The sequence below is a fragment of the Schistocerca nitens genome, chromosome 2, assembly GCF_023898315.1.
Source record: "Schistocerca nitens isolate TAMUIC-IGC-003100 chromosome 2, iqSchNite1.1, whole genome shotgun sequence".
In the NCBI taxonomy this organism is placed as follows: domain Eukaryota; kingdom Metazoa; phylum Arthropoda; class Insecta; order Orthoptera; family Acrididae; genus Schistocerca; species Schistocerca nitens.
This window is the reverse complement of record NC_064615.1, coordinates 683,428,321-683,454,786: the sequence shown is the minus strand read 5'-3', so window position 1 is coordinate 683,454,786 and position 26,466 is coordinate 683,428,321. Positions and strand designations below refer to the sequence as shown.

Genomic DNA, 26,466 nt, shown 5'->3' with positions numbered 1-26,466 from the left:
AATGGATAATGGCCTGCGTTTCCACCTTAAAAGCAAAACCCACTGTATTGTTTCGGAAATCCCCAGCACACACATTTTTTGACAGACCTAGTGCGCAGTTTCAGAGTTGTCACAGGAGTTCTCACAGGTGCCTAACGCAGATGCTATATAATTCCAGACTGGTCGGCTTAAACGCCATTCTCCTGTTTGTAAGAGTAACGCTGATTCGCGGACTATTTCTGACGCAATGAGCCAGAGGAGTGAGGGAAAGACAGCGGATGATATACCCTTTCGCTTTTTGCTTGGAGAGAGGTCGTTCTGATGACGCTCTCGAAGCGGGAACACAGCGGGAGCGAGTGTGCTCGTGCGTGTACGCAGAGAGTGAGGAACAAAGTCTCTACTCAGTACTGCACTGAGAGAGCACCTCTGTTGCTAGCGAATCAGAGTGATATTTATATAATGAGTCACTCACGATTAAGCGTTTGTTCACCGTGTTGGCCACAACACTTAATGTGTGGTGTGAACACAGAGTATTAGTTAGAGCCTGCGAGCGAACATTGAGTGGCATCACGGTGGACTGGTTATCTGACCGGTGTACCACGCCAATAATTATACCAGGGGCGGATAGGAGTCCTTGACTTCATCAAGGCGTAGTGAAAGTTCGATTGGCGAAGTTCAATCCAGATAGAAAGAGATAGTTTTGTTATTTTTCAGCGGTGAACGACGCAGGCAGCAGTCGTCGCAGCTCACGGTATTGTGCGCTACAGTGTAGGCTCGACCCATCTTTCCTCCATTAGAAATAACATACTTCATTCACATCACTCCATTACATTTCTCACGCGACAACCTCGACCGTACTTAGAAAAATTCAATTGGATAATTATTCAAGTTGAGTAGGCGCGGCTCTCAGCCTTTCTGCCGAGTAAATAACATTCTTACAGAAAAGGGATAAAAGAGCTTTCCCACACTTTGTATATAAATTTCATTAACAGGATTCCTATCCATAAGAGGTAACCTCCTATTCCGAAAAGAACCCGGAAATTTGTGTATCAGTTTATAGATAAAAGTTTCACTTGATTTTCTCAGATTTTGCAATAAATAATATTTTCCGTTCATTTAATGTTTTTCTTACACTAACTAGCAACACTCCAGTACGCAAGTATCCCACTGTTTACGTAATGAAATATAATATTTTTGTGTGTTCTGGACGACTCCAGACGATATTTATTGCTGAAAGTTTTTCAGGCAGTTCTTGTTGGTACGTTGGAGCGTCTGTCTGACTTCTGTAGTAGTGTGGGGTGGAAATTGCTTCTTGCAGGAGCCAAAGGGTGCTTGTCAGAGCAATCTCTTGCGCAACTCGTCAAAATAACACCCACACACATACACCGTGATGCCGTAATGAAAGTACATAAGCGAACACAGACTAATGGGGAATCATTGTAAATAGGGAAAAAAATGGTTCAAATGGCTCTGAGCACTATGGGACTCAACTGCTATGGTCATAAGTCCCCTAGAACTTAGAACTACTTAAACCTAACTAACCTAAGGACAGCACACAACACCCAGCCATCACGAGGCAGAGAAAATCCCTGACCCCGCCGGGAATCGAACCCGGGAACCCAGGCGTGGGAAGCGAGAACGCTACCGCACGACCACGAGATGCGGGCGTAAATAGGGAAATCCACTGATATAAACGACTTTAACAAAGGAGAGGACAGTTATGGCCCGTCTTCTGGGGACACGAATTTCGGAAACTGCTAAGTTGGGCAAAGTATTCACGCGTTGTGAGCCTCTGTGGAGAGTGAATGAAGGCGAAATCGCGAGTAGGCGAGAGAGTATCAGAGGTCCACGCCTCATTACAAAATGCCGATGTCGGGGGCTTACCCGCCCTATAAATTAGGGCAGGAGGCGCTCTGTGGCAGAATTGACGGCAGAGTGCATTACTGATTGAGGCACAAGTGTTTAGGGTCAGACCGTTCAACCCACGTTACACATGGGGCTCTGCAGCAGACAACGTATAAGTGTACCCATGTTGAGCCCCGTCTCTGATGACCCTATTGTCGCCGGGACGTTAAACGCTAACCGCGTCCCCCTCTTCCATATTGATCCATACGATATCGTCACTTATGAATGGGGCGGACAGGGGAGCATTGAGACTGGACTGTCGATAACGGAAACAAGTCGCCTGGTCGGACGAAGCACGTTTCTTGTTAGACCAGGTCGATGGTGGTGTCTGAATACGCGTTCATCCAAGCGAACCGCTGCTCGAAACATCTGCATCTACACCTACATGACAATTAAGTGCCTGGCAGAGCGATTGTGAAACCACCTTCAAGCTACTTCTCTACCTTTCCACTCTCGAACATCCCGCAGGAGAAACGAATACTTAAATCTTTCTGTGCGAGCTCTGACTTCTCTTATTCTATTATGATCATCATTTCTCCCTCGCAGTGAAAAACACCTTTGTTTCAGTGATTGCCAGTCCAATTCGCGTATCATATCAGTGGCACATTCTCCACTATTTCACGATAATACAAAATAAGCTGCCCTTCTTTGAACTTCTTCGATCTCCTCCCTCAATCCTATCAGTTGCGGATCCCACAACGCGCAGCAATACTCCAGAAGAGGATGAACAAGCGTAGTGTAGATAGTCTCTTTAACAGATGTGTTGCATTTCCTAAGTGTCCTGTCAATAATTCGCAGTCTTCCGTTCGCTTTCCTCACAAGTTAAGTTATGTGGTCTTTTCAAGTTAAGCTATTCGTAGTTGTAATCCGTAAGTATTTAGCTGAATTCACAGCCTTTAGTTTTTTTGCGACTTATCGCGTAACCGAAAATTAACGGATGCTTTTTCGTACTCATATAAATGACTTCATACTTTTCTTTGTTTAGAATCAATTAACACTTTTCGCGCCTTACAGATACTGTACCTTGTCTAAATCATTTTGCAGTTGGTTTTGTTGATGTGATGACTTTACCAGGCGGTAAATGACAGCATCATCTGCAAACAACCTAAGAGGGCCGCTGAGTTCCCTAAATCGTTTATATAAATCAACAACGGCAGAGGGCCTGCAACACTTCCTTGGGTAATGCCAGATATTACTTCCGTTTTCTCGATGACTTTGCGCTGGTTGCTACGAACTGTGACCTTTCTGACAGGAAAACACTAATCCAGTCTGACAGCCGAGACGATGCTCCGTAGGCCGGCCTGGGTGGCCGAGCGGTTCTAGGCGCTACAGTCCGGAACCGCGCGACCGCTTCGGTCGCAGGTTTGAATCCTGCCTCGGGCATGGATGTGTGTGATGTCCTTAGGTTAGTTAGGTTTAAGTAGTTCTAGGGGACTGATGACCTCAGAAGTTAAGTCCCATAGTGCTCAGAGCCACGAGACTCGGTAGGCACGCAATTTGGTTAGAAGTCGCTTGTGAGGAACAGTGTCAAAAGCCATCTGGAAATACGAAAATATGGAATCAGTTTGACATCCCCTGTCGGTAGCACTCATTACTTCGTACAAATAAAGAGATGGTTGTGTATCGCCAGAATTCGTGTTGGCCCTTTGTCAAAAACATCGTTTCCTTCGAGGTAATTCATGATGTTCGGAAGCAATTCCAAGATCCTGCTGCAAATTGACGTTAGCGATGTGGGTCTGTAATTCAGCGGATTACTCTCATTTCCATTCTTGAGTACTGGTGTAACCTGTGCAACTTTCCAGTCCTCGGGTACCACTTCATGGACACAGTCCGCTGGGGGCAGTATTATGCTATGGCGGATATTCACTTGGGCTTCTTCGGGAATTGTGGTAGTAACCGAAGGCCGCACGACACCTGTGGACTACGTGAAAATAATTGCAGATCTCCTGTGTCCTTTCTTGCTTGATTTGTCCCCGACGGCGAAGCCATCTCCCACCAGCATAACAGTCCGTGTCACAAGGCCACAACCGTGCTGCAGTGATTTAAGGAACGCCGCAGTGAACTGACTTTACTGTCTCGTCCACTACATTCACTTGATCTGAGCACGATGGAAAACATCTGGGACGCCTACAGACCACCGGCCAGCATTTTATGGGAATTGTGTGACCTGTGCGTAGACGCCACCGGAAACCTATCAAGGACATGTCAAACCCATGCCACGCAGGGTTGCTGCTGTATTCTCTTCCAAAAACGGTCCGAGACGCTATTAAGAACGGTCCGAGACGCTATTAAGCAGCTGTTTATGTTTGACTCGTCAACGTAATTTTTGTATTTCGTGGTTCCTCTACATCACTTCAAGGTGAAACTGCAATGCTTATTTTGTAAGGCCATGGCCGATTTAATTCCCCATACTTGCCTATTTCCAGCTTGTGGGTCGGCTCTAATGACCTAGTCGCTGACGCGACACTAAACGCTATCCACACTCCCCTCTTGCTTGTGATCACTCAAATTTAATAAAATCCTCAATGTCTGTAATACATAAGGTCGATATTTCTTTAAATAGTCTTATACGCCATACCTAACTTTATGAGGTGTTGCTTTGTTGGGTCCGAAATAATGTTGAGTGTCTACAACAATGAAACGGGAAAGGTGGTCGACTAGAGAGGTTTAAGGCAAGAAACCGCAGATTCGATTTGACCTTAGAGCCTACTAGTATGTCGCGCCATAGCGCAAGCCATTGCTTACGAGTTTCAGTGAATTCCGAACTGCTATTAGGTCCGCCCAGCCCTTAAGACAACAGATGGAAATAGAATTTGGAGCAACGGTGGGAAGCGGCCGCGGCCGACACGCACCAGTGCAACGAGTGTCGCTGGAGGCTCCGGCCGCTTCTAATTCCGTCGCTGGTGCGAACATCGCTTTGTGAGCCCGCGGCCGGTATTTCTGGTCTGGCCACGCGCCACCGCGATACAATGACGACTGCCGGCCGCTTCCTGCCGGAAATGGCCGGCCGCTATGCGCCTTCGAAGCGCAGTGTCAGCCCTGACGTCTTCAGCAAAACTTTCCACTACACGTCATTACTCTTACACCGCCATAAACGGGCACTGACAGCGCGTTGTGCTGGCACTGGAATCTAAATGGCTGATACTGGAACCGTACAAATGTCTGTCCCATCACATTCGGGGCCATTACGCTGTTACTACCACCATGCGCAGTGAAAGAAATCTAAGAATATGTCATGATAACGTAGTGTATAAGATGTCATGATCGACAAGAGATTGTGCGCTTGGAGGCAGCCTTGATTCGGAGAAGCTGTCCTTGTGCTCATCATCGTAATGAAGTTTTCACCCTGCAACGGAGCGAGCGTTGTGACTAAGCCATGTCTCCGCATATTCTTTCTCGCAGGAGTGCTAGTCTTGCAAGTTTCGCCGGAGAACTTCTATGAAGTTTGGAGGGTAGGGAATGAGATATTGGTGGATGTAAAACTGTGAGGGTAGGTCGTGAGACTGTACTTGGGTAGCTCTGTGGACAGAGCACTTGCCTGTAAAAGAAAAGGATCGCGAGTTCGGGTCTCGGTCGTGCACACTGTTTCATTTCGCCAGGAAGTCCATAACCGTATCTTCAAAACCGTGGGACAAATATTTTAATTTAACTTTGGACATTAGTCAGTTAACCACACATGTTACATAGGGGACAGATCTGGTAATGTTTCTCACCACTGGAGTACCTCAAGATCACGCATACTGTGCGTGGAAAATCGTTGTATGATGTGATGAATGAATGTATACAATGTGGCGATCCGATGGCTGAGTGTGGGTATGGCGAATGCCCAGTGAACGTCATCTTCCAGCGTGTGCAGTGCCAACAGTAAAATTCGGAGGCGGCGGTGTTTTGGTGTGGTCGTGTTTTTCATGGAGGGGGCTTGCACTACTTGTTGTTTTGCGTGGCACTATCACAGCACAGGCCTACATTGATGTTTTAAACACCTTCTTTCTTCCCACTGTTGAAGAGCAGCTCGGGGATGACGACTGCATCTTTCAACACGATTGAGCATCTGTTCATAATGCACAGCCTGTGGCGGAGTAGTTACACGACAATAACATTCTTGTAATGGACTGGCCTGCACAGAGTCCTGAGTTAAATCCTATAGAACACCTTTGGGATGTTTTGGAAAGCCGACTTCGTGCCAGTCCTCACCGACTGACTTCGATACCTCTCCTCAGCGCAGCTCTCCGTGAAGAATGGGCTGCCATTCCCCAAGAAACCGTCCAGCACCTGATTGAACGTATGCTTGCGAGAGTGGAAGCTGTCATGAAGGTTAAGGATGGGGCAACACCATACTGAATTCCAGTGTTACCGATGGAGTGCGCCACGAACTTGTAATTCATTTTCAGCCAGGTGCCCGAACACTTTTGACCACATAGTGTAACTTTTATTATGATGACGATGACAGAAGTCTCTAAAAGATCGATACTGACGACCGAAATGTCGATGCTCTTTGTCCACCGTATGATAGTTTGAGTCGTTCTAATAATGGCTAACGATAGCCGATATTAGTTAACAGTACAAATTATTTTCTGTGATTACATCAAAGATAATATTAAGTATACAATATTGTAAAGGCACACTCTAAGCGGATTTTGAGTAGTGGTTTGCTACGTTAAAGGTGACGAAGGCTGAACACCGCGGACAGTACGTACCGATACGCAGAGTGTGCGCCACGTGGTACTTGGCTGCACAGTAGCGCGCAGGTCCCGGAAGAAGCAGCAACACCAGAAGCAGTGGCTGGAACATCACAGCCCCACGACACCTCACCTGCAAAAGTCGGGAAATAAGGTTACAGTCTATAATGGAAAGGGAGAGTTATGACAGTCTCCATTTATTGGTATATACTAGAAGGGAAATGGGAGAATGGGATAGAAGAAGTCAGTTTTTGCCCTTGGAAGGAAAATCAATTGGCTGGCACTAATTTCGAAAAACATGCGCCGCCCTACTTCTACTTCGCTCATTATGAATGAAAGAGAGAAGGGGCGTATTCTGGAGGAACTGTTTTCAAATCCCTGTCCCACCATTTAGATTTACGTTTCCTTGAATTAATTAAGGCGAGTGGTTTCTTTGAGAAAGGTCACGGCCGATTACACATATCCTGGTCGACCTTTAGGTTTACGAGGCCCCAATTCCAGCGCCTGAGCTTCGAAATCTTCCATGAAGAAGTTGTCTTCCACTGGACTAAGTGGACTACCTATGGCGTCGCTTACGGCTATTCCTTGAACTTGCCATTCCACGTGAAATAGCTCGTGATGAGACATGCATGAAAGAGCGCTTGGTGATGTCTTGTGGGAAAATGGAACAGTATACTCCAGAGAATCACGGGCTGGCACTTTGGTAAACAAAGAAACAACATCAGAGCTGACCAGTATGTTGTTTGATACAAGTTTTAAGTTTTACAGCTTCGCAGTGAAATGTCCTGAGTCCTTGATGTATGTGTCAGTTTTTCCCATGTGCGACTGGAGCAGAGAGGTCAAGTGTTTCGCCAGTTTATACGTCGGTGAGCTCGAAGCTCTTAATCGAATATTATTCTTATGCACTTTTGGTAATCCATACATCAGAGGTGATAGAGCTTCTGTGTTCCGCAGGTTCCTCTGGATATCCACCGAGAGAGAAGACGCCTTGAGTAACCGATTCGTATTTCGTATGATCCGCTGTGTCGGATCTGCGTTTAGTTTTGAGTGCCTCGTCAGATCCCAGAGGTCTCGGATCTTCTGCTCATATCTTCGGTCTTCATTACGACTATCGCATCTCCTTTATCAGCAGGGAGTACCAATACTCTTGTCGGCGTCAAGACTGTAGGTAGTCTGATACTCTTCTTTCTTCAGCTTGCAGGCTGGCGGTTCCAATGCGTGTTTCCTCAGTTCTTTCACAAGGATGGGCTCAAATGGCCGCTTCGGTATTAGCAATGATGTCCTCCATTGGTGATGATAGCGAAATTCCTTCCTTTTTGAAGGACAGACTGTTACTCTTTGATCAACTGTCGTTCACTGAGGTTGACTACTATGCGCGACATGTCGGAAATCGCCTTGTCAATCTGCTTCATGCATCTTGTAAACTTTCTTCTGTCGCTCGGTGCAGCAGTGGAGTTCGTTCTGCATACTCCTCTGAATGATGCTGATGACCTAGTCTCAGTCGTCTCGATTCATGCTGCCACTTACACTACTGGCCATTAAAATTGCTACACCATGAAGATGACGTGCTACAGACGCGAAATTTAACCGACAGGAAGACGATGCTGTGATATGCAAATGATTAGCTTTTCAGAGCATTCACACAAGGTTGGCGTCGGTGGCGACACCTACAACGTGCTGACATGAGGAAAGTTTACAACCGATTTCTCATACACAAACAGCAGTTGACCGGCGTTCCCTGGTAAAACGTTGTTGTGATGCCTCGTGTAAGGAGGAGAAATGCGTATCATTACGATTCCGACTTTGATAAAGGTCGGATTGTAGCCTATCGCGACTGCGGTTTATCGTATTGCGACATTGCTGCTCGCGTTGGTCGAGATCCAATGACTGTTAGCAGAATATGGAATCGGTGGGTTCAGGAGGGTAATACGGAACACCGTGCAGGATCCCAACGGCCTCGTATCACTAGCAGTCGAGATGACAGGCATCTTATCCGCATGGCTGTAACGGATCGTGCAGCCACGTCTCGATCCCTGAGTCAACAGACTGGGACGTTTGCAAGACAACAACCATCTGCACGAACAGTTCGACGACGTACACAGCAGCATGGACTATCAGATCGGAGACCGTGGCTGCGGTTACCCTTCACCCTGCATCACAGACAGGAGCGCCTGTGATGGTGTACTCAACGACGAACCTGGGTGCACGAATGGCAAAACGTCATTTTTTCGGATGAATCCAGGTTCCGTTTACAGCATCATGATGGGCTCATCTGTGTTTGGCGACATCGCGGTGAACGCACATTGGAAGCGTGTATTCGTCATCGGCATACTGGCGTATCACCCGGCGTGATGGTATGGGGTGCCTTGGTTACACGTCTCGGTCACCTCTTGTTCGCACTGACGACAGTTTGAACAGTGGAGTTACATTTCAGATGTGTTACGACCCGTGGCTCTACCCCTCATTCGATCCCTGCGAAACCCTACATTTCAGCAGGATAATGCACGGCCGCACGTTGCAGGTCCTGTACGGGCCGTCCTGATACAGAAAATGTTCGACTGCTGCCCTGGCCAGCACATTCTCCAGATCTCTCACCAATTGGAAACGTCTGGTCGATGGTGGCCGAGCAACTGGCTCGTCGCAATACGGCAGTCACTACTCTTGATGAACTGTGGTATCGTGTTGAAGCTGCATGGGCAGCTGTACCTGTACACGCCATCGGAGCTCTGTTTGACTCAATGCCCAGGCCTATCAAGGCCGTTATAACGGCCAGAGGTGGTTGTTATTGGTACTGATTTCTCAGGATCTATGCACCCAGATTGCGTGAAAATGTAATCACATGTCAGTTCTAGTATAGTATATTTTTCCAATGAATACTCGTTTACCATCTGCATTTCTTCTTGGTGTAGCAATTTTAATGGCCAGTAGTGTAGTTGATAGCAAATGGCAAAACCTTCCTCATCCGTTATTGCCAAGTATCTCCGTGTTGCATGAATTCGCTCACGAAGCAAAGCTCGTTTAATTATACCATAGGTACGATGTGCTTGGGCGGTCGTGACTTGGCTCTTACATTTCAAGATTTTTGATGTGGCCCCTTGATACCGGCACCGCGAGAGAAAGGCGAGAAAGGACATTGCGTTATCTTCTTCCATTTTTGTTCAAGGCGTCGCTACAATCTGCAAATCTACTCCCCTTAGAGGCGTATTACAACATTGTTAAGGTTTCCGTGGCCGCTTGTTGATAAACTGCCTATTGGTCTCTGTCTCGGGTTCTTCGACCGACGTTTGTTTGATGGTTTTTCTAACGTTCCACCGCACGAGTGGTTGGCATTGTGAAAGCTTCACCTACTGCTAGAGACAGACTGGAGTCGATCTCGCGACTGCAGATTTTATGTACCTGGCGCGCCAGCGTCCAAGGAGTTTTTCGTGCTTATTACCGCTGCGATTCTCTCCTTGCTACATGCAACGGTAGTTCGTCGCAATACGGGAATCCAGAACAATCTGCAAATCTACTCCCCATATAAGCGTAGTACAAAACTGTTAAGGTTTTCGTGCTTGCTTGTTGACAAACTGCCTGTTGGCTTTCTTCTTTCCTGCTTAAGCTATTGTTTATTTCTATAACTTCTGTGAACAAGCGGGTATAATTCTCTTCTTTGCAGCACGAATTTCGGTGTCGCCGAATTTTACTCTGTCGTCGGTCTCACACAGTGCGTGCTCCGGACGGCCGATTTCTCCAACTTCCCGAACATATACTGCCGCCTGTGTTCAGTGATGCTAGTGTTGACTGATCGTCCAGTCATTCCAACATGGACTTTTCCACATGCACATGGTATGCGATATATTTCGCACTTTGCAAGTGGGTCCCTTTTTCTCCTTTCCTGATCTGAAACACTCTTCGACGTTCTTCATCAGTTTATAAATAGTCTTTACGCCGTGTTTGCGTAACATAAAACCGATCTATCCGTCACTCTGGGAATGTATGACGGAAAGGCCGTACTCGTCATTTTTTTTCTATGTTTCACTCCCCAGAGTGTTTGTTATGCTTCATTTATAACTGGCGGAGCAGCCATTGCTCCTCAGAACGCTTTCCAGGTGCTGCATCTCCCGTCTGAGTTGCTGTGGCTCATACATGCGTCTTGCTTGTTAAACTCACATGAAGTGTATTACAAGCTATGATATGCAAATGATTAGCATTTCAGTACATCTATACAAAGTGCACGGGTTGAACAAAAATACAGAAACATAGCCAGCATGCTTGAACTGTAAGTAGACTGTTTAGGTTTTTATGCTGGTAACGCCACGTAGCGCTCTGTATGAAAATCATTGACTGTGCTGTGTGCAGTCTGTAGCCGGTTGGCATTATTGTAATATTCGCTATTGTAGTGTTGGGCAGTTGGACGTGAACAGCGCGTAGCGTTGTGCAGTTGGAGGTGAGCTGCCAGCAGTGGTAGATGCTGGGGAGAGAGATGGCAGAATTTTGAGAGCGGACGATCTGGACGTGTGTCCGTGAGAAAAAGGAAATTTGTAAGACTACATTGTTTGTTCTCTATCAAAATCTTTCATTTGCTAACTATGCCTATCAGTAGTTAGTGCCTTCAGTAGATAGAATCTTTTATTTAGCTGGCAGCATTGGCGCTCGGCAACCGCCTTGCCGCAGTGGATACACCGGTTCCCGTCAGATCACCGAAGTTAAGCGCTGTCGGGCGTGGTCGGCACTTGGATGGGTGACCATCAGGGCCGCCATGCGCTGTTGCCATTTTTCGGGGTGCACTCAGCCTCGTGATGCCAACTGAGGAGCTGCTCGATCGAATAGTAGCGGTTCCGGTCAAAGAAAACCATCATAACGACCGGGAGAGCGGTGTGCGGGTGGGCCACATGTGGCCTGATGACGGAATGAGTATTGGCGCGCGCTGTATTGCAGTAGTTCGAGTAACGAAGATTTTTTGTGAGGTAAGTGAGTCATGAAGGTTATAGTTTATTGTTACTCAGGGCTATTCTTTTGTAGGGATTATTGAAAGTCAGACTGCGTTGCGCTAAAAATATCGTGTGTCAGTTTAGTGTTGATCAGAATACGTAAAGAGTGAAATGCCTGAGTACGTTCATTTTTGCTCAGCTGTTTGAAAATCAAATAACGTAGAGGTTTACCAGCACAGTCATTTATAATTTTCCAAAAGAGACGTTTCAGAACATAAATGCAAATCGTGTCCAAGATGCGTTGCTGTATTTCTCCATAAATGTCACCTGTGCAATGTCCTCAGTACATTACAGTAACAGTCGTGGTCAGAACAGTGTTCTGTGTAATTGTGAGTGCATTATGTCGGAACTAAGTGAATTCGAACGTGGGCAAATTAATGGTGCTCGTATTGGGGTTGCTTCCGTAGGTAAGGCAGCCGAAGTGCTTCAAGAGGCATCAGGTCGAAGATTTATACCGCATACATCATCCGCTAAGTCACAAGGTGGACGAAAGTGGGTGTTAAGTGATTGTGACAGACGGTCATTGTGACCAAAACTAAGGGGACGACGGCTGAAAGTCTGTGCAGAACAAAATATCGCACTATCGGATCTTCACAGTACCAATACAGCAGGAAAGGAGGTTCAAAAGGAGGGACATGTAGGTCGAGCTTGTACTCCCAAAATCGTTCATCAGTGATCCAATTGCCCATTTTTGGAAACTTTGCTGAGTGGACTATGGAGTAATGGAAGAAAGTCATTTAGTTGTATGAGTCTTGTTGCACGCTGTTTCCAACCTCTGGCCGAGTTCACGGCCCAAGAGTGAAACATGACGGTGGTTTGGTTCAAAATGGTTCAAATGGTTATGAGCACTATGGGACTTAACACCTGAGGTCATCAGTCCCCTAGAACGTAGAACTACTTAAACCTAACTAACCTAAGGACATCACACACATCCATTCCAGAGGCAGGATTCGAACCTGCGACCGTAGCTGGTGGTTTGGTGATGGATTTGGACAGGCATATCGTGGTACTGGGAGAGCCCCATGGGTGCTCTGCAAAGTCACACTACTGCCATGTGGCTATGTTGGCTGATCATGTCCATCCCATGGTACAATGTTTATTTGCCAATAGTGATGTGTTCCAAGCCGAGAGGGCCCCTGTTCACACTGCTTGCGTCGTCCAGGACTGGTTCCGTGAGCGCGACGATGAATTGTCGCATCTCACCAGGCCACGACAGTCACCAGATCTCAATATCAGAGAGCCTTTGTGGTCTACTTTGGAGAGAAGGCTCCTTGATCGCTACACACCCCCATCATCGTTACCTGAACTTGCCACTGTTTCACAGGAAGAATGGTATAAGATTCCCTTGAAGACCATACAGGATCTGTACTTACTCACTTAGAGACGAGTATAAGCTGCTTTGAATGGCAACGGTTTCCTTACACCGTATTAAGCGTGGTGATGTGTCGTGTTTTTACTGTTTCCATATATTTGTCCATCCCCTGTATGCAGAAGTACAGGAACGCCAAACACATTTTGTATAAAGGCAAAGTTTACATATTCGATTTTCATTCATAAATCGCAGTTGAATGTTGCTTGTATGTGAGAACATAATCTTACATCTACTGTAAGAAGGCGAAACATCTCGTAGCACGTATCGGAATCCGAGAGCGGCGTGATCCTGGGCTAATGAGATCACGTTTTATGGTTCTGCGATATTGCCTGTCACGTTGGTCTGGACCCCAAGAGTGTCACGCAAATACGAAATTGATTGGTTAAGGATCTCTACAGCCCACGCACCTAGGGCCCGAGACGACAGACATGTTGCTGGATCAGTCATGCGGGATCGTTCAGCCACTAAGTTGAGTCAGAGAAGAGGGCTTGCTTGCAGCAAGATATGTGTCCACACTCGCAGTGCGACGAGGGCTGGAGCACCACAGACTGTCAGCATCGGGTCCGTGTGTGGAGGCTCCGGAGAGAACAGACGTTGCTGTGTTGCATTCATCAATGTCATTCGGTCCCAACATCTAGAGGACTGACTCTCAAACTTTTTTCCTCTGGGCCGCCTTCAAGAGGAAAAATAGTGTCAGCCCCCTCCCCCAACCTAGATGATTCATCGAAATAGTCATTTTTTAAATATTTTCTTTAGCTTATTCTCCGTTTCATCAAATTCAATTTAGAAAGATTCTACGCAACAGAAACCAAAAATACATGAACTTTTATAACGAAAATGCGTAACAAATTACTTATCACATTTTCATTTTTTCAAAAATTATTAAGTGAAGAGTACTTATAATTCAGCAAACAAGAATTACAAGAGCAATATAAATTTAAATTAAGAAGTTCAATGCGATGGATGAGATTGCTTTTGAGAAGACAGTTTCTTAAGACGTGATTCAATAGCACAAATAGCCACTCCAAAATCGTTACATACATTTGGTTTTGAGCGGTTGTTGCTGCCAAAGCTGAAAAGCCACTTTCACACAAGAACCTTGTCGGAAAATAAATCAGTATCTTCGTCGCATTTTGGCTCACTTTTGGGAATTCCTTGCTAATACGTATCCAAAACTCCAACAACACCTCATTAAATTTACTTTTCAGTGAAGTCTCATAAGTAAGATCAGTAAGTTGTTCTTGCTCTTTTATATTTAGACGTGATGAGCCAGGGGCATTTTTGAATGGATTTTTAATCCAGTTAAATGTATAAAAATCGTCGCTGAAATACTTTTCGAACTGAACCTCTAGTGTTGGAAGACGAAGAAGAGGACCGTCTTTTATCTCCATTGGAAGTATCTCGGGCATGGTTGTGTGTGATATCTTTAGGTTAGTTAGGTTTAAGTAGTTCTAAGTCTAGGGGGACTGATGACCTCACATGTTAAGTCCCTCTAACAGTGACACTAGAGCAGGGAAAATATCTAGCACGTCACTTTCCATTCGGATTTGCCACAACTTTAATTTACCAATGAATGTCTTCACTTTTTCATTACTAAATACAACAGCTGTCTGATTAATTTGAAGTGAGGTGATACGAATATTTAGTTTCTCAAAAATAACAATCAGGTAAGCAATTTTCAATAGAAAATCTCAGTTGCTGAAACAATCTTCCAGAGTCTTTTCTCCTTTAAGAAGCAGAATATCTCATTCCTCAATGGAAACATTATTTTTAGTACTTTACCCCTTGAAAGCCATGGAGTATTACTATAAAAAAAAAGAGTAGTTGAGTGTGTTCAGAACCCGTTTCTTTCCATAGCACTTTAAAAAGACTTGAATTTATAGATTTTCCTTTAATAGTGTTAACTGTTTCTGTAAACGTTAGTAGCACTTCATGAATGGGTGAGCTAAAAGACTAAGTTCTCTAGCGGTCAGAGCTACCGTGCAGGGAATCATTACTGCGTCAACAGCTAAAGCTTCAACTTGCGCTCGCCAACCACCATGAATTCCACACACTAAGCGAGCTCCATCTGTACATAATCCAATGTTCCATGATATCCCGGTTTGGTCGAAACAAGTGTTAATCATGTCAAAAAGGATTTGAGGTGTAGCTGTTCTCAGTATCGGCGCACAGAAAAGCAATTTCTCTCGAATGTTAAAATTATCAACGAAACTAACACAAACAATCACACGAGCATTTTCATGAATATCAGTCGCTTCGACCACTTGTGCTGCTTCGGTCGCAGGTTCGAATCCTGCCTCGGGCATGGTTGTGTGTGATATCTTTAGGTTAGTTAGGTTTAAGTAGTTCTAAGTCTAGGGGACTGATGACCTCACATGTTAAGTCCCACAGCGCTCAGAGCCATTTGAACCATTTTCGACCACTTGGATGCAAAACAGTTGTTACGCAATTTATCGACTAACTGCCCGAGTAAATCGTCAGAAATGTCTTAAATTGTTCTATGTGCTCTGTCGTTAGCGAAAGGAATACTTTTATACATTGTTGATACTACATCAATCCCTGGTGGTAAAATTAGAGTTTCTGCAACAGTGTGTGGTTTATTGCTTTTAGTACTCCCGTGCGAATGGTGTAAGATTCCCTTGAAATCTGTAAAAGGCTGAAAGAGCGTTGGAAGTCACATTCGTCGCTTTCGCTAACTTGTTCTGGGTAGACTGCAAAAAAAAAAAAAAAATGTTTCTTAACAAAAAATATTATCGGTTTTCTCGTTAATACAGGATATCTGGTTTCAAGATGACCGTTTAACTTGTTTCGCTTCAGGCTATCAGCAGCTAATATGATTAAACAAATTACAGACTGCGGACGTCTTCACCATTGACCAGCCGGCCTATGTGGCCGAGCGGTTCTAGGCGCTGCTGCTGCGGTCGCAAGTTCGAATCCTGCCTCGGGCATGGATGTGTGTGATGTCCTTAGGTTAGTTAGGTTTAAGTAGTTCTAAGTTCTAGGGGACTGATGATCACAGATGTTAAGTCCCATAGTGCAGAGCTATTTGGACCATTTGAACCATTGACCGTAATGTTGGTGAAGTCGAGCAATAAATATCATCATACTTTCTCATTGTCGCCATCGAAGTATCTCTCTCCTCTCCGCCGACTAATAAACCACTGACATATTCTAACCCGGAACTGCTTCATGCTGCTGTCAAGGCTTCCACGCGATGTCTGCAAGACTATTAAGAAGGCGTCGAGATACACAAGCCAAAGCCTGTACTGTGCATGGTAGATACGGATACGGTGACAGTGCAGCCGACAACGGGAGATTCCGCCGAAGGCCGACGTCGCCCAGCTCGCCCGATCGTTTCAAACAATGCTAAAAATATGACCGCGGTTTCACTGTCCTCGACCGCGTCTGGCGTAACACCAAAGTCGGCAGAGATTCAGTCCACATCGACGGCGTCTTCTTTGTTCGAAGGAAAAGATAACTTACTGATTGTTACTAAGAATTTTTTTTTTTAATATACGGCGCCCCCATCTTTCACGCCATGCGCTGTCGCCACCCCCCGCCACCGTCCCCGCCCGGAGGGATCGCGCACCCCACAGCTTGAGAACCACTGACCTAGAGTGATGGTATGGGTGCCACCTCTGGTTCTAATAGGCAGTAATTTGTGCAGCACGATGTCTTTTTCCTGTCTTCGAGGTCTATGTGACGTTTTGCTTCCTTCATCAAGAGAATAAACCTGATATAAACAAACACATTCGCGATGATAGGCCAGCAGCAGTACCACCCGTACACGGGTGTCGTTACGCGCTTGGAAGCAGGTCCTACTTAAGTATTAGATAACTTATTACAATGTTACTATAAATGAAACTTTGGGGTATTCTAATATATTAAAAATATAAACGTTTTTCTTAATCAAGCGTTAACTAAAGTCGTCTACATTCGCCGTCTCTGTAAATGGTAGCCGGCCGGTGTGACCGTGCGGTTCTAGGTGCTTCAGTCTGGAACCGCGTGACCGCTACGGTCGCAGGTTCGAATCCTGCCTCGGGCATGGATGTGTGTGATGTCCTTAGGTTAGTTAGATTTAAGTAGTTCTAAGTTCTAGGGGACTGATGAACACAGATGTTAAGTCCCATAGTACTCAGAGCCATTTGAACAATTTTCTTGTAAATGGTAGTTGTGCTCAGATTGACGCGCTGTTAATACGTACTGTTAAAATCGCTGATGCTGCTTACTGCTCCGTTGAGGAACGTGCGCAAGGAACATCGTTAAAAATTGTGACAAACAGCTTGTTTTTAATGTTTTCCGCAAGTTCACAGGACGAATCAGATTTGAATTTTACTGTGGGATTATGTCTACTAAAGTTAAGGCATCTTTCAAAAGGAGTTGCATGGCTTAATCGGTAGTGTTTGGAGTCTAATACTCTGGTATTCATTGAATTATTGGTTCGATTGCTAATAAAGATTGCTTGAATCAAGAAAGTATTACAAATTAAATTTTTGGGGAAAAATGAAGAAAAACAAATACTCTTTATTTGGCCTATGTCCTTTTTTTGTGTTGCACATGTGGTCTTCACGATTCAGGGCGATAAGCATTTTAAAAACACGAAAAACAGTATTTTAAACGGCATCGAACACACCGTAGAAATGCTCCATTTTTGCAGCTGCAGCCATACCACTGCATTCTGAACCCAGTAGAATTGATCTGGACCCAAGTTAAGCGATTTTTCGCTAGAAACATCAAGACATTTAAGCTGCCAGATGTTCTGGATCTAATGCAGGAAGCTTTGTCACACGCCACTGACGAAAGTTGGCGGGACACAGAACGGCACATCATACAAGGAGAGGAGAAAATGTGGATTTAGTCGTCGTTTGCCTCATTATCAACGGAGTACGTGACAGTTACAGTACTGAAACGTATTCCTCGGATTCAGATACGGAAGGAGTTCAGAGATTACCAAACGGCTGACTGTAAGTAATACCTTCAGTGTTTTCAATATTTAACTGCACAGCGAAACTTCTACAATGCGCTTTTACGTCACACGTAGCTCTCACAGAAAAATTACTCTCTATCTAAGTTAGGAATTTCATCACTCTTATTTTTAATTAGAATACAATGTTACCTAAGAACGAGAGCATGCGATGTTTCCCTCCTGGTCCTCTAAGAAGATAATTGCCGGATTTTTGCCGTATATACTTTTATTCTGTTCAAAACTGAAAAGACATTCGAAACTATATTGTTTGCCTGCTCGTCTCTTTTTACGTCATAACTGCAACTGTTCACATCACTGCAAGTCAGTTGGACCATCTGAATGGCCAGTGCTGTCCAAGTTAAATGCGCTGATTGTGAGTCGATGAGCGGGTAATGCACAGCATAGAACATATCCTTATTATCGTACTTGACTGTACTCGAGAGAACTTGGCTTCGGATCCACGTGAATCTAAATTCAGTGAGATCATAGCAAATGCGGAAGAATATATAGTTTAATATATACATCAGCTTCTTCCTAAGATGAACCCAGGACAGTCCATCTTTCACAGAGAGAGGTGGCGCAGTGGGTAGTACGCTGGACTCGCTCTGGAGGACGATAATTCAAACCTGCCTCCGGCATCCAGATTTAAGTTTTCCGTGATTTCCCTAAATCGCTCTAGGTAATGGTGACCTGGTTCCTTTGAAAGGGCCCTGTTGATTTCCTTCTCCATCCTTGACATAATCCGAGCTTTTTCTCCACCCTAGTGACGTCGATGTCGACGGGACATTAAAGCCAGTCTCCCAACCTTCCTTCTTTCAACAAGATAGAGCGAGACCACACGTTGTCAATCATGTCACAATATACCTTGATACTGGTGTTAAACTGAGGTCTTAGCTAACACTTTCTTTATATTTAATAACAATGTACGTATAGCCACCTTGGCTGCGTACAATTGTTGTCAAATAGGCCATGGTTTCGACAGCTCTAAGGCGGTCTTCATCAGAGCAAAAACCGCATACAATTACTTAGAGATCATAATGACATGGCTCAAAAATACAATATAATTATTAGGATTACTTCCATATACTGTACAAACACTGTACTTCACTTAATCACACAATAGGCGAAAAACATCTGAGCAAAAATGCTCTTGTCAAATTCATATAATCACAAGAATAAAAATTAAGATTAATCAACGGGTCATGATGCAACACACGTACTGGGGAACTGGGAAAACCATAGTTCAAAAAAATTGCACCAGGAGAGAGGGGCGGCAGTTGTATGTGTGTTCTCAACGATGCGCGGTTACAAACTAACGAACTTAAAGCCTCTCTTACCTCCCCTCATACATCCCTCTCCCTCCCTCACCACAGGAGGTAGCAATACACCCCTGTTATATCTTGTCTCTGTTGGTGGACAAGAGATCCATGTGGTGGCGGTGATATACTGTCTCTGGTCTCCGAAACTCAGTCACAGTTTGACGCTTCCTGCAAACCAGTAAACATGTTTCTTGGAAAGACTGGAACACCAATGAAATTAAAGGGAACACACCAGATCGCTTTTTCAAACAGACAACTGCTACCGTATCTGCATACCGCCTATTGTAACTGCAGCGACCTGCCCCCCCCCCCTCCCCACCACACACACACTCCACCAGCCCATCACATCTGAGAGCAGAGTCTTCAGTCCAATGTGTCCCCAGTGGAGCACGTGGCTACCAGGCGATAGGACATTTATAACGATGACGACGTATATAATAGAGCGGGGCGCCGGCAATCCACAGAAAAAGGCAAGATGAATGACGGCTACCTCGAGCGCGACTTGTCTAATATGGAGCTGCGCTGCGCCATCCACCCTACAGAACCTCCAACTGCAAGCGAATGCTGTTCTGCGATGGAGAACACTTGTATTTGACGTCAACACGCCTCTTATAAGCGAGTATCTACTAAAAAAAGAAAATACCATCTTGACGATAATGAATGTCCTGTTTCCAAGAACATAGGCGCAATCTTTTTTCTTTTAATCTTATGAGCACCATAGGTATAGTTTTTTCTTTCGACTGCAGAATATAGTTCGCATCTCTCTCTGTGATCACCTCCCGTTATTTTGCGACATCCAACGAAGTGAAAAAAAGAAACTATAGAACTACCGCTAATTACAGATGACAAAACTGCAAGGTCGGTACTATACATCTGACAGATGTATTAACTTATCTCACTTTTCCAATACACGTCCAGTTTGTATAAAATCGAAAAAAAATTCCACTGTTTAGCGCAGAAACTACTGATCACTGCAGAATGTCCACGTTATTTCGAAACGTTCATCAGAATAAAGAAAAACGAACATTTTAACTCTGAAGAAAAAATATCTATGATCAGTGATTTCTTTCAGTTTGATGGACAAAATTACATGTTTTCAGAGCATCTCTGGCATTGAAATCAGTGTCTATAAACAAATTGGCAAGCATGTGTAATTACAAGCATTTCAGACATGTGAAATAACATTAAAGAATTCAGCCTTTCACGCTATTTGCTCACATGTCGGAAAAAACACACTTTACTTCCAACAATAACATGGTATAATTCAAGAGGGCATTGTTGCTTTGTATACGATGGCAGGTCCCGTGTTACAAATTCGATGCTACATCGCACTGGCTTATATGAACTGTATAAAGAAAGAAAGAAAAAAAAAAAAGATCTTGAGAGAATGGCCTGGTAGAGAACCCTATAAGATTCCTCTGAGACATCGAAAACAAATACAGACTTCGTGCTACATTTGATATTTTTTATCCATAACTCCCCTCTACCAACCTGTGTGAATAGTTTAGCCGCACATATTTGATGAAACTGTCCAAGTGCAGCAGACTATTATTCGCAACAATAACAGATTCTTGCATTCTAGTATTGCAAGTAATTTCATCATCATATAACAGTCCGGAAGTGCTGTCTACTTTACAATTACGGGCTATGAAGTATGAAATAACACAGAACTTGCAGTAACACATTTTTGAAACACGAAAATGTGTTGATAATAATAAAAACAGTCATGACGCCACAAGAATAGATACAGGTGATTTCTATTAGTTATTTGAGCAAAATTGGAGTAGGTTTAGAGAATTCCATGTGTTCAAATTACATAATTTAATACACGAGGGCATTACATTCATTCCAGCTGTATGAAATACTGATACCGTTCAGATTCCACACAATCATCTAGTACATTCAAGAGCAGCCCTCATCTTTTATTTGTAACACCCACAGTAGGCAAAAAACTATGAACTATATGCATCCAAACTTTAACCAGTCATACCACTCCTTGTAATAGAACCTCATATAAGATTTTACCGCGTCTCTCTTCCAATGTATCAAAAATCAAATACTGACTGAGTGTTGACATGGAACATATTACACATATATGCATTGCTTCAATCACAAGATTCCTATGTTGTTCTTTCACAAGTAATTTAATATATTGTTTTTCATCTGGAGCACATCCGAGCACTGTATGACTACATCTTTCTACATCACCATACATTTTGTTTTGCTACCATGACTTCGAGGTCTATTTCAGGTGCTAAACCAACATTAACAAATTTTGATCCATTTACTCTTCCTGAAAGCTGAACATGACATGGTGTAAACTATGCTGCTCCCACAACACACAGGATAACAGAAATAAAACACAGAGGCAAAGTTTCTCATTGACGCATATGTGGAAGACCTCGCAATGCATGGAAACAGGACGAGTTTGCGGCATTGTGGAGCGTTTTCAAACAGCTATCCTCTATAGTTAATCTCATCTTCTACAGTGATTGGGTAGCAGATGTATTTATGTTCCATTACGAAGAGCATTTTTCCTCATTTTGCAGATATGTACGTGATCACTGTTCTGGTGTTGACCATCGCCAGCAGGTGTTGTTCACAACATGTGCAGTATGGTAGACATGAAAGTGTTCATCATGCTTACTCCATCGTAAGAAGTCGCTGTTCCTTCGCGTGCATTTTCGTGCAGCAGGGTATGGCTGGTAGCTCAATATGTCAACTACCGAGTGTATTCATGTCGTTTTTCCTTTACTCTGTTTCCTAATAACGCATAGTCGCATCCGTCAAAACTGCTCATACTGCCACGATCACCACTGACACGGGAAATATGATTCAGTGTACGTACGTTTCCGACTTAGAAAGACGTATAAAATTTGTCTATTTCTAAGAGGCGGAATAGCTTTCTCCCGACTCGTTGTGTTGGTTTATAAGCAGCTTGAGTGGAGGATATGCACCGATAATAGCTTCATAGTGGGGAACAGCTCATTCACTTCCTTGGACGCCAGGATAATGTAGATGGAAGCAGTTTTATCATTTTGGAGTTTGTCACCACTGATTGGCTAGAAGTGGGGTGGTTGTATTTCGAATGTTCGACGTCTATGTTCTGCATAAGAGTATGAAGAGCGTTACATTCCACATGGGTAATACTTCGGAAATCATATGGCTTTAACAGTATAGACAAACCGTGAAGCTCTAGGAGTTTGTGTTTATTCTCAACAAACATTTCTCTTGTGCCAATACCTTCTTGGTACTGACTCCAGACATTGGAATAATACTCCAGAATTGATAGCACATTTGATTTATGGAAAATATTTCAAACCCCATCCAGCTGGAGTTCCATCATGTATAAACCACACGTTTCTTCTTAACAGTCTGTTATATCATCACAACTCTCTCGTGTCTACTGTACATCAATAAGGTGTGCTAAACTCCTGGAAATGCACTCATCTGGAGAGATATTGTGCACTTGGATAGATGCTGTGGGTAAGGTTGATGTGGAACAGTCTTTGCTGAACAACAGATATGGACACAGCTCTCTCTGTTCCGTCACGAGATGTAGAAGGTTGTGGGTATAGTCCCCTCCTACTTCTGTCAGTTACAGATTAAATCGACAACCGTTCTTCAGGGACGATTATCAAGCACAATATGGATGGGCCTGTCGATCTCCGACTTCATCCTATGAATGCGAGGTATACTCCGTGACTCCCACCAACATAAGGAAAGATGACCAGTCGTAATCGTAAATTCCGTACTGTGATCGATGTGTTAGAAATACGAGTATGTAGATAACCTAACTGCATAGTTTAAGGATGCTGTACATCACTGAACAGGTGTACTGCACAGTCCATCCATCTGCATTCCCAGTCTAGTATATGGCACTTGGAGAATAGTGGGGGGTTGATTTAGAGATGATATAGAAATTGGGAAGTATTCTGCTGGTCACTGGCTGGCGTTAAAATTACGGATATCTGGTGAAATTGCTAAAATTTAACCCGCAGTAAACTGCGGTTCTTTTTCCAGTACATCGTCACATATCGGCGGTGTCTTATCCATCCCGTCCATACACTGGTTTGGTGTTGACTACTACATCCACAGATTTTTTTTCAGTAATAACGTAACAGTACCTCTATTGATGTCTACCATACTGCACATGTTGTGAACAACACCTGCTGGCGATGGTCAACACCAGAACAGTGATCATGTACATATCTGCAAAATGAGGAAAGAATGCTCTTCGTAATGGAACATAAATACATCTGCTACCCCATCACTGTAGAAGTGAGATTATCTATAGAGGATAGCTGTTTGAAACGCACCACAATGCCGCAAACTCGTCATGTTTCCATGCATTGCGAGGCCTTCCACATTTGCGTCAATGAGAAACTCTGCCTCTGTGTTTTATTCCTGTTATCCTGTGTGTTGTGGGAGCAGCATAGTTTACACCATGCCATGTTCAGCTTTCAGTAAGAGTGAATGGATCAAAATTTGTTAATGTTGGTTTAGCACCTAAAATAGACCTTGAAGTTATGGTAGAATAATAAAATGTTTGGCGATGTAGAAAGATGTAGTCATACAGTGCTCGGATGTGCTACAGCTGTAAAGCAATATATTAAATTACTTGTGAAAGAACAACATAGGAATCTTGTAATTGATAGTCTGTGGGATATGGTCTTCCTCCAGTAAAGGCGACAAAACTTTACACAGATCTGTGCGAGAGACATCGATCACTGGCTACCTGCTTAAATGAAGCAATGCATATATGTGTAATATGTTCCATGTCAACACTCAGTCAGTATTTGTTTTTTCATACATTGGAAGAGAGACGCGGTAAAATCTTATATGAGGTTCTATTACAAGGAGTGGTATGACTGGTTAAAGTTTGGATGCATATAGTTCATAGTTTTTTGCCTACTGTGGGCGTTACAAAAAAAAAAAAAAGATGAGGGCTGCTCTTGAATGTACAAGATGATTGTATGGAATCTGAACGGTATCAGTATTTCATACAGCTGGAATGAATGTAATGCCCTCGTGTATTAAATTATGTAATTTGAACACATGGAATTCTCTAAACCTACTCCAATTTTGCTCAAATAACTAATAGAAATCACCTGTATCTATTCTTGTGGCGTCATGACTGTTTTTATTATTATCAACACATTTTCGTGTTTCAAAAATGTGTTACTGCAAGTTCTGTGTTATTTCATACTTCATAGCCCGTAATTGTAAAGTAGACAGCACTTGAATTACATTTAATTGTGGAACCTAGAAGTGACAATGTTGTTCCCAACATGTGAGTAGATTGCGAGAAATGGACTGTTATGTGATGATCAAATTACTTGCGATACTAGAATGCAAGAATCTGTTATTGTTGCGAATAATAGTCTGCTGCATTTGGACAGTTTCATCAAATATGTGCGGCTAAACTATTCACACAGGTTGGTAGAGGGGAGTTATGGATAAAAAATATCAAATGTAGCACGAAGTCTGTTTTTGCTTTCGATGTATGTTATAGGGTTATCTACTAGGCCATTCTCTCAAGATCTCTGTTTTTGTCTTTCTTTATACAGTTCATATAAGCCAGTGCGATGTAGCATCGAATTTGTAACACGGGACCTGCCATCGTATACAAAGCAACAATGCCCTCTTGAATTATACCATGTTATTGTTGGAAGTAAAGTGTGTTTTTTCCGACATGTGAGCAAATGGCGTGAAAGGCTGAATTCTTTAATGTTGTTTCACATGTCTGAAATGTTTGTAATTACACGTGCATGACAGTTTGCTTATAGACACTGATTTATGTGCGAGAGATGCTCTGAAAAGATGTAATTTTGTCCATCAATCTGAAAGAAATCACTTATTATAGATATTTTTTCTTCAGAGTTAAAATGTTCGTTTTTCTTTATTCTGATGAACGTTTCAAAATAACGAGGACATTCTACAGAGATCAGTAGTTTTTGCGCAAAGCAGTGGAATTTTTTTTTCAATTTTATACAAGTTGGACGTGTATTGGAAAAGTGAGATAAGTGAATACGTCTGCCAGACGTGTAGCAGCGATCTCTGCAGTTTTGTCATCTGTGATTAGCGGTAGTTCTGTAGTTTCTTTTTTCACTTCTTGGATGTCGCAAAATAACGGGAGGCGATCACAGAGAGAGATGCGAACTATATTCTGCAGTCTAAAGAAAAAACTATACCTATAGTGCTCATGAGATTAAAAGAAAAAAGATTGCGCCTATTTTCTTGTTAACAGGACATTCATTATCGTCAAGATGGTATTTTCTTTTTTTAGTAGATGCTCGCTTATAAGAGGTGTGTTGACGTCAAATACAAGTGTTCTCCATCGCAGAAGAGCATTCGCTTGCAGTTGGAGGTGCTGGAGGCGCGGGGCCGGCCTGGGGGATGGCGCAGCGCAGCTCCATATTAGACAGACAAGTCGCGCTCGAGGTAGCCGTCATTCTTGCTTTCTTCAGTGGATTGCTGACGTTCCGTCCTATTATATACGTCATCATCGTTAGAAATGTCCTATCGCCGGTAAGCCACGTGCTTCACTCGGAAACATTGGACTGAAGACTCTGCTCCGAGATGTGATGGGAGGGGGGCAGGTCGCTGCAGTCATCATTGGCGATATGCAGATACGGTAGCAGCTGTCTGTTTGTAAACCAATCTGGAGTGTTCCCTTTAATTTCATTGGTGTTCCAGTCTTTCCGAGAAACATGTTTACTGGTTTGCTCAAAAATGGCTCAAATGTCTCTGAGCACCTTGGTACTTAACATCGGAGGTCATCAGTCCCCTAGAACTTAGAACTACTTAAACCTAACTAACGTAAGGACATCACACACATCCATGCCCGAGGCAGGATTCGAACCTGGGACCGTAGCGGTCGCGCGGTTCCAGACCGAAGCGCCTAGAACCACTCAGCTACACCGGCCGGCAACGTAATTAGGAATGATGTTTACTCCACTTTCCCAAACAGAATAAATAAGGTACACTACGCTAACCTTCTTTTCTCTTCCATTTCATCTGTATAGTTTTGATGGGGGGCTGAGGGGTGCACTTGAGCTTCCTCTCCAGAAGGACCGTGGTTTGAGTCCTGGAAAGATCATTTTCAATTTCCTGCCAATTCCTGGACGGGGAATGGGGTGGGACGTCAGCACAGCCTTGAGACAAGGAATTTCCCCCAATTTGAAATTTCCAGTTTTTTTAATTTCCCACCAAAATTGGAAATTCCCGCCAAAATTCGAAATTCCAGCCAATAGGGTAGGTAGGGGAGGGG

At 43.8% G+C, this 26,466-nt stretch overlaps 1 protein-coding gene and 1 pseudogene across 1 annotated transcript in view; one reads left to right on the top strand and one right to left on the bottom strand.

Annotated features, from left to right (window-relative positions):
- Positions 1 to 26,466, bottom strand: part of LOC126234556 (glutamate receptor ionotropic, kainate 2-like) — a 237,767-nt gene that overhangs the window by 200,538 nt on the left and 10,763 nt on the right. Inside the window, exon 2 of the mRNA XM_049943257.1 lies at positions 6,582 to 6,696. Within this exon, the coding sequence (XP_049799214.1) occupies positions 6,582 to 6,675 (94 nt within the window). The 5' untranslated portion in view covers positions 6,676 to 6,696. The remainder of the gene's footprint in view (positions 1 to 6,581; positions 6,697 to 26,466) is intronic.
- Positions 11,201 to 11,318, top strand: LOC126238504 (5S ribosomal RNA; annotated as a pseudogene).